This window comes from Herpailurus yagouaroundi, unplaced genomic scaffold (assembly GCF_014898765.1).
Source record: "Herpailurus yagouaroundi ecotype Mexico unplaced genomic scaffold, PumYag 403, whole genome shotgun sequence".
NCBI lineage: Eukaryota > Metazoa > Chordata > Mammalia > Carnivora > Felidae > Herpailurus > Herpailurus yagouaroundi.
The window spans coordinates 406,834-419,735 of NW_024412620.1; the positions used below are offsets into that span (position 1 = coordinate 406,834).

At 35.6% G+C, this 12,902-nt stretch overlaps 1 protein-coding gene across 8 annotated transcripts in view; it reads right to left on the reverse strand.

The window, feature by feature from the left end:
* NEK7 (NIMA related kinase 7) overlaps positions 1-12,902 on the reverse strand; it is a 154,348-nt gene that overhangs the window by 18,404 nt on the left and 123,042 nt on the right. For all 8 annotated transcript variants that reach the window (XM_040463516.1, XM_040463517.1, XM_040463519.1 and 5 more), the window contains 2 exons: positions 6,291-6,385; positions 1,957-2,070 (listed from right to left, as the gene is read on the reverse strand). In XM_040463516.1, the coding sequence (XP_040319450.1) occupies positions 1,957-2,070; positions 6,291-6,385 (209 nt within the window). The remainder of the gene's footprint in view (positions 1-1,956; positions 2,071-6,290; positions 6,386-12,902) is intronic.

The window sequence follows — 12,902 nt, forward strand, 5'->3', positions numbered from 1 at the left end:
CTAGTTTAATAGCCTTCTATTTCACCACAGCATCACGACAGATTTTACCAACATAAGAAACTGTACTGTCTTCTTTGGAAAGTACCCCATACAACATGTTTCGCTTTATATCTCTTTTCGAAACTGGTGACTATATAGGGTGAGCTAAAAAGTGGAATCTGTTTTCCCTTCCCAACTCTGAGACCTTCTATCTGGGCCAGACTTTGATATCTGCCCCTTGGCTGAGAATCCGCATATCCAACTTCACACTTAGCTGCGGTGAGGTAGCCCTGCAGGCAGGCCGACTTCAACGAACCACTAGTGGTATCATCATTAAAATCCTGCTGAAGGTCACCATGGTAACCGCCTGCTGAGGCTTCACTGCTGCACTCCGCATCTCCTAATCAGCTACCATGTGAAATGCAAATTCAGACAGTCTGAAAATTAGTCAAGAAGAATAGGGGATGAGGATGCAGATATGTGAAATATTCATGCGCTTCATGGAAAAAAGAAGACAGCATGAATGACACAACAAAGAACGGCCCCTGACATTCTTGCCATCATTTTGCATTATTGTTCACACCCTACTGTATTTCCAGGCCTATCATTCTGAAGTTGGTTTTGTGAAATGCCATATTTATATTCCATACCCAAAATAGTAATTAAAAATGGCTAACATAATAGCATTAACATCAAATAAAGGTAATACTTCTCAATCATCATCCTTGCCTTATCAGAGTTTATTTTTAATTACCGTAATACAATGGCTATGAAACAAACAAACAACAACAACAACAACAACACCAGGCATCAAGTGATTATTAGTATCAAAACCACAGGGAAAAAAGGTACTTACAGCATTCTAGGCCCTCAAATGCTTTCCACATGCTAAAAATTCTTTAGAGAGATTTATTATTCAAGTTACACTGACTCAATTTTTTCTATAAAACTAAAACCAATTGCTATTCATTTCAAGATAGAGTGACAAGACTACCTAATAAGTGAATGTTATAATTGTTTTATATTTTCCTTTGCTCCTTGCCATTTCCCTTGGGCAAAAAATCTGTTGCTCATGAGAGGGTGAGATGTCCTAACTCAAGACAGTGTTTTCTCTGGGTATGTTCCCCAGTAAGCTTTCCAAAAAGAGTTATGTGAACACATTTAGTTTACCCAAGATATTGCTGTTCTGCCTATCTCCTCCTTAAATACTGGCAAAACGTACTGGGCTAAAATAGGAGAGGTTTTGTTCAATAAAAAAAAAACTGTATGTTGGGTAGAGCCAAAGCAACTTACTTCGATGAACCACCAAAGCAAGACAAGGATTCAGACTCAGATTTTAATACAGTAAAGTTTCCTAAAATTTTCAATCCCACCCAATATACATTTTACCATGTCTACTAATGACAACCTCAAAACATTTCCCACAGGGATTTGATGGCGACAGTGAGGCAATGACAGGTTAGATATGGTCGAAGGAGGGAGGGTAACTCTGAAAGAACAAGGTAGAGACACGTAAAGCTAAAAGATGTATGCTTCAAATTGTGGAAAACATGGATGAGAGGAAGTTCTGCCAAAATGGAAAGTTGTAACTGTTGGTCTGAGACTGTGAGAGTGACCAGTTGCCTTGGGAAGAAGGCACCAGCCATGCTGGCCAACGAGAGCCGGGGTTTGAGCACAGATTCTGCCCTTTGCCGTGTTCAGTATGCTGCAAAGTCAGCTACCCTTCTCATCACACCTAAGAACTGACCAATTTCACACCACATGCTGTGCTGTGTTCTACTCCACTTTAGGAACTGCAGAGTCAACCCTTTAAACAGTAAGTCTCCAAGAGAAGGAAAACAGAATGAAAAGTGCAATTTCTGCCACCATACTTGTCATTTGTGTTTCTGGATTAAAAAAAAATTTTTTTTCCTTAATAAAATGCGAACGTTAGCGAAATGAACAACAGACAAACACATGGACCGAAAAATGACTTACTTCCTCTGAATAGTGATCTGAAGGAAGAGGTGGGTAGTCACACTGTTCTATCTTCTTACACAGCGAGTACAAATTCATTTTGTCACCATAGAAAGGACTCTGTAACGCAGCCATCTGTAAAATGCTCCCAATGAAACTGATATAGTCATATGGTAACTTTTAAATGAGATTTCATCGAGTATATTGCACAGGGGTAGAAACAGCTACAAATACTTTCAATAAAGTTATTTGGGCATTTAGATTTTATGAATATTCCTTTCTGAGAATTATCGAGTAAGTTCTATAAATCTTATTACAATTTTTGGTTATTTTTGTCAACATTTAAAATCCCTTAAGGGAGAAATGGTTAGTGTACGTGTGTGTGTGGGGGTGTGGGTGTGTGTGTGTATAAGTACACACACACACACCCACACACACACACCCACACACACCACACACCCACACACACACACACACCACACTCATACATACATATATGACATACCCCAGTATTGAGAAAAAGAACATTAAGAAACTTAAAACGCTTTGTAAATATAATGCTATAAAAAACGACCAATCCATCTCATGACTAAACAGACCTCAGTGGTATATAACAACCATGCAATGGTCAAAATATCACAAAAATGAAACTGAAATTGAAAATGAATTATAATCTAAGCAATGGTTTGGGGAGTAGAATGTACAGCATTTCATCCTGCATGACAGTTTCTGTAGGGAAGGATTATTCTGAGAAGAAAAACAATGCCTTCCAATCTGAATGTTATAACTGATTCTCAAGTAGTTTACAATGAACTAGAACTTCTTTTCTTTCGATAATGTCTCAAAAATACTAAATATGTTCAAAAGCTCTCTGAGTCATAGCGGCTCCTTCAAGGCATCCAAATGAGATTTCTATCCAGAAAAAAAAAAAAAAAGACTCAAAGAATGATCAACTTTGAAAAAGACATTATTGGATTTAAATTTATTTTCAGACAAGGTTCTAAGTTGACATTTAAAGTGCAAGCAAGTACTGTGGTAAGCAGGGTTACAAACTAAAAAATTCAATTTAAAATGTTCGCATCCTGTTCAAAACCTTCTAAATCTTTGAACCGCAGCAGCAAGAATACAACATGGAGTGCGAGGCTGCCCCAAAGTCAGTCACCCTTTTCTACATGTGCTAATAAGTTTGATTTTGGAAGGACAATGTGTACATTCCCCAGACAGGCAGAGTGTGTGTGAAACACGCTAGTCCATGCTGTGCTACTCAGTGAGCGTCAGTGGGGACAGGACAAGCTGAAAATGGCTCTCATCTGTCTTCTGGTGCTCCAGACAGAGCTTTAACTCCTTCGCAGCCTTAAACGAGGAGGGGACGGCACTGGAAATCAAACCTGCAAAGTAGCTTGACACAGTTTTACCCAGCCTGCATTTTATATAAAACTTACATAAACCCATACGAAACCACCTCAGGAAAGGTTGTTCCACATGAGGAGAAAAAAGTAAAAACAATACGAATGGCCCTAAACATATAAAACCCTCCATCTGAGAGGAAATTTCTCGAAGAGGCGCTATCAAGAATGATCACGTTTTCTGGTTTGGTTTAAAATGCAAGGCCACTTTATGATAGAGAATTATAAATGCCACCTTAGAAAAAAATACACCGTATATATAAACTATAGTCTTTCCACGTTTGCAAAAACCCTACGTAAATGTACATATATTCATTATCCTCTGTTAGGAGTTCATTACAGCACTTTTGTCTCAATACTGCAGTGTTAAAAAAAAAAAAATCTGAATGTCCCCTAAGGAGTTAAAACAGGAATAGTATATTTTCATGCATCTCCTGCTTTGACAGATGAAAAATGTCAACTGTCCTGTTTTTATTTTCAAGCTTTTGCACTATTCATCTGGTTCATTAGTGCATCTCGATGCTGCCCCTGACAGCTGCTCGCCCTCTCCTCCCAGCAGCTGAATTTTTCAGGCTAATTTGATCCTCCACACTGAGACGATCGCTAGAATGATTGACTTGCTCCCTGACCTCCAGGGTCTGACTTTCCTGATTAGTATTCTGGGGGTGTCGGAGGGACGAAAGCCCACTGTCTGTCTTCGGGGCTGGTGGCAGCTCTCTTTTTTTTTGAACTGTAAGCCACCAACCTACAACCCTAGAAGGATGCAATTGCTGCACTGAACAATAAAGGAAATGTGTAAAACCTACTTTTCCATGTAAAGGTCCATGTAGCAAAAGCACAGCATCTTGATTTTAATTAGTAAAGTCTACTTTGTTGCATATCAATTAAAACTGTACTGCTAGTTTTTTTTTTTTTTTTGAGGTTTCAGGAATATTTGAAAGTCTAATTTTCTGAGTTTAAAATACATTTTCAAAAAAGCTTCCTGCTCCTTCATTGTTAAGAGTAAATTCTTAGTGGGATATAATATAAAATGTCTGAGAGAGGTTGTGGCCAATTTTTGAAAGATTAATTGCTGGGTATTTCTATTAACATTATATGGAAACATAACTGGAAGGAGACAGAACATAAAGGTAAATTAAATCTTGAGAAAAATTTTAGTCCTTTCCACATGAGTTGCACAGAGGAACTGAGAAAATTTACTGAGATGAGAACTATCATTACCATGATAAATACTTTTAACTCAAAATCGTCCACAACACATAAAACTCATGGATGTAGGAGTGTCCAAAGAAATCATTTCTATTTTGGTGATCATTTTAAAAATACATAAAAATGAGACACTGCCTCTCAAAGCAAATCCAGAATGTGAAGAATTATTTCAGTTTTGATATAAGAGTCTAGTGACCCTAAAAGAATCAGACGAACTTCTCGGAAAACCTTTATTACCTTAATTGAACTTTTTCTCTTTCATTGCTAAATTTCATCGTTAGTGCAAACCAATTTGTTGTTTACCTTTAGATGTTTAAAAGGAAAATGCTGCCTTGATAATATAAGATTATGACATAAAGAAATCTAATGTTACCTAAACAAATATGAAATATTTAAAAATGTACAAAGTGGTATTTAAACATTGTAGCAACTTAATATAATCAAAATCAATTCTTTTCAGCATTGTATCAAATTAGTGAGCATAATCTCTTTTAATCTCTAGTGCATACATAAGAACATATTTTGTCATATCACTGATTCATAATTTTTCGTAATAAAAATTATCCTAGGAATGTTACCTAAGAATATTTAAAAGTCCATTCTTTAAAGTGGTCATTAGTCACTTTAGTAGGAAGAAAAAAATAAATAATCTCAGGTTCCTTAAATTAAGGAAATTTGAAAGTGTAAACCATAATATATAATTAAAGATCATGATACACATTTAAAAAATAAACCTTCTGCTGCTTTACTTCCAAGTAATAGGTGGGCAATTAAAATAGATGATCTCATCATGTATTTCATTTAAATCAGGAGGACAGGAACACAAAATATAGAGTAAGAAATACAGTGGCTTCTGTCTATACACTTTAGATTTCTTTTACATACATTAAAACATGAAAGTGATTCCATGTATTATTTTCCTTCATTTTATTTTATTAAAATAGTTACTTAGATGTAGACTAACCTTTAATTAACAGCTCTGACTTAAAGCCTGTGTCACTAGGAAAATTATACCATTCGATTAAAACATAAATTTACAGAAGTCACTCGTCTTGAGTGCTTTTTCATACCATTACTCTATAATGTGGATGTAAAATGTGCTCATAGTATGCTTTTTTTCTATCCATCCAAATCACTGCATGGCAATATTTGCTAGAGGATCTACCTAGATGATTCCCGTTTTCCTTTCATAAATTATCACCAGTAGAACAGGAGAGAATTTCACTAAGCTTTACCAAAACAACTGTTTACTCATGGAAACAAAATTAAGTGATAACCTAGCAAAATTATCTATTTACCTACTATCCTTAAAGCTGAATTACTACTCTCCGTAAGAGTGAAAGAGTACTGAAAAAGATATTCACCATACTTTCATGTTTTAAATCCATTCCATTATACTTCCCCTGCTATGCATGGATAAGCAAGTTATTTTACAGATGTTCAGGTGTACATTTTCATACATAAGATATGCAGAAAAACATTACATTAACATTACAAATATTTTTCAAAATAAAATTCTCACCAGAAGGAAACAATTTAAAAATATTTAGAGGAAATAAATGTGCAAGAATGTATAATTACCGTTACAAAAACAATTACTAAGTCAATGAATTGACCTTCCGCAACTAAAAAGCCAATTCTTAAACATCATTCAGAAAGAAAATAAGTGTATAAGAATAGAGGAAATATATTATAGTAACTAAAATACATCAATATACGGAATTTATCAACATTACTTACCTCATACAGTAGACAGCCAAGAGACCAGATGTCAGATTTGAAGTTGTATCCATTTTCATGGATTCTCTCTGGAGACATGTAATAAGGTGTACCCACTGCAAAAAGCAAACCAAACAAAACAAGAGGAGTCTAAAAATGAAGATGCAGCTGTGGTAAGAAATTTTAGACACAAAATTCTAGATTAAAAAATATCACCAAAATAATTCATTAGAATCAGAAAATGGTTTTTGCGAATACTTAAAACTTTTTAACTTCCTCTACTCCCTGACCCTTATACAGCACAGCAACATCTATCCTATATTAAAAAGGGTGTAGTGAGTTGAACTTTATTTCCTTTTGATCAATTCAGGGAGATTCTCGGGAGCATAACTAAAGTAAAACCAAGGAATTCTAACAAGAAAATCTACTCAAGTGATTCACATTGGCTTCATTTCTTTATTTAAAAAAAATACGGCTTGCATATCTCAAATAATCAAGCATGATGGTATAATCATGTACTTAATATAAACATTAATATATCACAATTTAGTAGAGTGTATATAAATAAATCATGCTCATTAACTTTAATAAACATTCCTTATAACACAGTTGTAGCTCTTAAAATTATGAATGATATAATCATTACCCTTCAGTACCCTACCTACTACCACTTTTGAAACATTAGAACAGACTTTTGTGCATCAAAGGGTTACACAATAACATGTGAAAGGTCACCGACATCCCTAGAAAAATATCTGAGTTATTACTACTGAGACTTTTTTAAAAACAAGATACTGTAGATAATTTTTATTTTTGTTTCTTTTGATGTGCTTATACATGTTTCCCCTTTTTATGGCCATTTTACAAAATGCTAACATTATAAATCATAATGTAATAAATTAATATTTATTAAACATTAAAAGGTAAGCAAAGGCATGTAAGTTATTTTTTGAAAGGTAAAACAGTTAAGTGACGTTCAAAGTGACTATCTTCAATTTCAGATATAGATGGCTACTTCACAATCATTAGCCTAAGGGTTTTTTTTGCCAAATAGAGACCCAAAGTTTGAGAAGGAGATTTTAGAATTTTACTTGCTTGAGGCAAAACCTACCAAAAAAGATGCTGCTACTCACAGAGAGAAGGACATTTCCCTTTTTCTGTTAATTTTCAAGAACTCCCCAGACAGTTAGTGTAAATCTTCATGAGACTGTAACTCACAGTCCTGAGCAGGGGTATTTAGTCAGAGACAACTGGAAGAGCCACAGCAACAATCAAAGTATCATTCTCAAAGGCAGGAGTCAGTTTTCCAAAAGAATAAGGTTGTAAACTAATAGTTGTGTGTGGAAACTATACTGCACTGAAGGTGAAAACGTCAGGAACTACGTATCCACAAGGAATCCTATCTGTACTGGAATCCATTTTTACTAAGAATGGAGGGTCCTAGTCACAATGGACGCTTTCTATGAAAGCGAAGAAATGAAAAAAGAACAGGACCATAGGAGGATAAAATAAATTTAAATAAAATATGAACTAGTCAAATATGAAATTAGTTAAGACAGACCTTAAGAAATAACCCACTTAATTGTAGTACTTATTTCGAGGCAAGGAAGTTTGCCAATGTCTGTCAGGGTCAGAAAAGCTAAGAAACTTTCAGAAACAGCAAGGATTAAACAATCTGAATTGTTATCGGGTAAAATAAACATGAGCTCTCCAGCTTTGGGAGCTTCAACCACCTTCACTTGTAGCTTGCATAAGCGACACTGATTATTGGAGGTATTTACACCCTCCCTCGACCTAAGGACGGGTGGTGGGTACACTTGGAGTAATAAGAGGGCTCTGCACAGGCTCCTGGTTTCAGGACATAAAGCAAGTGAGTGGCAGTGAGGAATGTGCAGAGAGAGGCTTCACGGAATCCACAGGGGGCAACTGAAAACACTGAGGCTTGAAGGTTCAGAGTTTACCAAAAGCAAAGGTAATTTTAACCAGTAGCTCTGGGAAACCTGCTGATACATTAGGGGTTTGATAGGAGTGTGAAAGATTGATGATAGGGAAAAAGAACAAATGCTAGCGTTTTACAGAGATTAGCCCCAGCACAACACCTTGACTGCAACACAACTGAACTCACGGACGACCCACAAGTGAAGGAAGCAGAGAAAAAGAATGATGCGGGTATTCGACTGAGCTAAACTTACAATGTAAAACATTTTAATGGGAAGAAAAGCCTTTTCGAGTGAGCTGCTAGCGGTCATTACAGAAAGTGACGTATTAGGTTAACACTGACACTGCAAACTTAGATACTGATTCCTCTTCATATTATCAATAACAAACTTCTTTAGGCTAAATAGGCGGATTTCGTTTTAATATTTCAGGTATACAGATCTTGAATATATTAAAATATAAATCTAAGGATGCTACTCACCTTTTGATTGACACATCTCCAAAACAGTCATTATGTAGGAAGAGGAGAAAGTGTGTATCCTGCACTACAATTATTAATTGGATAAAATCATAATTAACTGCTGAACACGGCAGAAGAGGGAATTTCCACTTGCTCCCTCTTACATGCTCCCTAAAGTGCACCTCCATCCTGGACAAGGCTCTTCTACTGACTGACACTGAGCAGAGAGGTTGCACCCCATCACATAAACAGATTCATCCTTCCTCTCTACCTAGCAAAGAGGTCAAAAAATTTAAGTGCTCAGGAAAATATGAAATACATTTTCATGCAGTGATAGGTCTTCCACATTTCAAATTTAATGGATATATAATTATTTCCTAAAAGCCTTTTACAAAATCCACAACAGCTGTGTCTATTATTACTACTGCCTCAAGAATGTTGTGACTTAACAACTGTACAAGAAAAGGGAGAGTTATAGAATGATATGATTAGATATTAAAACGATCATGCAAATTACTGTGTGTTGAGGCGCATGGAGACAGCAAGTTGTGTAATTTTACTAATCTTTTGAGAATTTATGGCTGTAGATAAAATGGGAATATATCTTACCATAGCAGATATTTATTTGAACCTCCTGACATATGTGAAAGTAAGAAATCGATGATAACGTCATAAAAAAAAAAAAACAGTAACAGAGAAAGGCTGATATTAGGGGAAAATTGCTAACAACTAAAAACGCTATTGGGTCTTTGAAATATACTAAGATAATCATTCAAATACAAATAAGATGGGAAAAGCTTCACACTGTATATACTCTATTAACAATAAATACGTTCTAAAATTTATCCTGAACAAAATGAAGACCGATTTTCAGAAGTTCTACATTATGCTTAAGAGTCAAAAAATTCTGCTAACATGTTATTACAGAATATGTGACTAAATTAATTAATAACTTCCATATTATCAGAACAAGTTAGATGCAGAAGTTTTTCAACATTTAGTACTACAATTTCTGCAAAGACTTGAATTGAGAAAAAAATAGAACTACTGAGGCATCTGTTTATAGGTTAGATTGGGTTGCTATTTTTTTTTCTTTTCCATTTCGTTTTGTGTGTTTGAAACAAGGAAGACAGGGCAAAACCATTCAAAGATCAGGAAACCTATTTCACATCTTACCTCACTAACTAGCTAGGAACACTTAACTAACTTCTCTTTTTATTCACTTCCCTCACCTCTAAGATGCAGTGATGAGAAAGAAGAGATGATTTGTGAGACCATTTTGCTCTGAATTCTGCAGCACTCATAAAAAAACAAAACAAAACAAAACAAAAACCTACAAAAATCCAGATGGGAAGTAAAATGGAAAAAAGTAATATAGTCCTTTTTTTCTTTAAGCTATTACATAGGAAAGTGGAGTGGAGTGTTTTAAGTCAGAGAGTACAAACAAACAAATTCAGTTTAGAAATGTTCTCTTAGAATTAAAGCAAACTGCAGAAATGAAAGCTTTGAACCTTTCTTGTTGGGAACATTAAAAGGACCCTAATCATCTTATATCTCAGTTTGATTTCAAAAAAACACACAGATAGACACAACTTCGGGGAATAAGAATTAATTTTCATTCTTTCCTTCATAATCTTAAATCAGCCCAGAAACTATGTTGGCAGACTTAACAGAGAGAGGCCAAATGTATTTAATTGTAAGTATTATCTATGGTTAATACAGAATGGCTGGGTGGTAGAATAGTATTTCTTCTGCAAAAGAAAATTCTAAAATAAAATTTGTCATCTTTTAAGTGCAACTGATGACATTCAAGAGCTTTAATAATGCTGAGGGAGAAAAACTCAGAAAATGTTACTGTTTTTTCTTTAATTTTTTAATGTTTATTTTATTTTTGAGAGAGAGAGAGAGAGAGAGAGAGAGCGAGCGAGCAGGGGAGGGAAGAGGGAGACACAGAATCAGAAGCAGGCTCCAGGTTCTGAGCTGTCAGTGCAGAGCTGGAGGCGGGGCTCAAACTCACAAACCACAAGATGATGACCTGAGCCTAAGTCATATGCTCAACAGACTGAGCCACCCCGGGGCCCTGAAAACATTATTGTTATTGTTACCCTGCTCTAGGGACTGTGTAAATGCATTATGTGAATTATCTGGCTGAACTTTTACCAAATGTTTAGTGGGTCCCTACTATAAGGCACACACTGTTCTAGGTGCTGGGGAGATAGAACTAAACAGACTAAGTCCTGCCCTCATGGGGCTCATGTGCTGGTGACATGGGGATCATTATGATGTGGTCTCAGGAGACATTACTACTCTTACCTTGTTTTAGAGAGGAGGCATTGGGAGGTCACATAATTTGCCAAAGATCACAAAATAGGTAAGGTGTGGATTTGGAATTCAAACCAGGTATTTGAAACTTGCTTTTAAATAAACAGTTATTCCATTAAAAATGACCACTGTGAAATATAACTTAAAAAATAAAAACAAAACAAAACAAAACAACAACAGAAAACTGTATATTTTCAAATAAAGAAGTAGAGAAACCTTCTAAAAGTCAGTATGTACATATGAGAAGCCAGGAATCAGGGTCTGGGTTCAATGGGCTACATGTGGAAATTCCGCTACTCTAACAGCTGCTCTGATTGTTTCAAATACATCCTTGTTACGGTGACTGAGAGGTGAAACATGCAGCTTAAAATCAGATAGTAGCTTCTTCTTAGAGCCATTATTTCAGTCAAGAAAGGACAGAATGTTAAAAATAAATCCGTGAAAGTAGCCTATAGCACTGACTGAACATATGCTGCCTTTATGGCCCCAAACCACGTCAAACTATGAAGGGGGATAAGCCAAAGAAAATCCACAGAGAGGTGCTAGGGAAAGGTGTGGGAAAAACCAGTATGTGACCACAGGTGGCACTTGGCACCAACAATGAAACTGTTTTAATGCCTGATTCAAGAACACTAATTTTCCAAGCTGAAATCAGAAGCTATATCACACTTGGAAATAGTGTGGGGAACATGAATTGTGCACTCAAGAGACTCCAGTGTGAAAATTCTGATATCTGGCTTGAGTGATGGATGGCCATGCATTTACTCTTCTGCAACACCACAAAATCTGAGAACTATTTATCTCCTTGTGGAAGGTAAAGAGGAATTCAAGCAATCCTAACAACAACAACAACAACAACAACAACAACAACAACAACAAAATTCCCCCGCAATGGGTTTCAAATATTATATAGCACAAGGATCAGTATCAGAGTTCTAGTTACCTTTTTTTTTTTTAATCTATGCCATTTTCAGGATATACAACAAACACATGTAATAGTTAAATTCACACATGTACATGCAAAAAGAAAATTCTCCATCTTTTTTTCTCTTCTGGGGGTCATTAGGAAAGCAAGTAAAAAAGTGCCATATTGCAACGTTATTAATCTAATTATTCTCATTTTTCTCCTTTGCAGCAGTCAGACAGGAAACACTTCACCGTGAATAATAAAAGCAACTCGGAAGCAAATAGATTTGCTTAAATGGTAGCTAACTAACTTTATTTACTTATACATACCTTTGGAGCAGATTGGCCTTTCTAACTAAGTTTTGTTAAAATTACTTTTTATCTCCTATATTCTAGTCTATGATGGAGTAAGCCACTCAAGAAGCAGGACTGGTATTAAGGAGAGAAGTCCCTTGAGGATTAAATAAAATTTTGCTAAAAAAAACAAACAAAACAAAATTGCCAATACACTAATAGTAATGATAGAACTTGTCTGCAAAATTTATATTATGTCAAGTATGGTATATTCTTCCCTAAAAGTAAAAGTACATCACAGTGCAATAAAACACCCATAACGGTCTATAATGAAAATGTGAAATTTTGATGTCAAAATATCTGCCAAAAAAGAAAGTGCTTAATTTCAACAATGCAAACTTCCATTAAACCTCTGACTTTTAAACAGCTTCATCCTATCCGTCAGTCTTTAGAGGAAGATAGAAAAGATTCTCCATGAAGTCTACTAAAATAGTGTGTGGTAAGCAGAATTCTGGCCCCCATAATCTTTGCCCTCTGGCGTCACACCTGTATATCAGATGTTACACAGCAAAAGCGACTCTGCAAATGTAAGGCTATAGATTTTAAAACAGACCGATTATCCTAAATCATCAGTAAGATATGCAAGGGAAGGGGCAGGAGAGATTCAAAGTGTGAGAGGAATTCTACCTGCCGTTGTTGGCTGTAAGGATGGA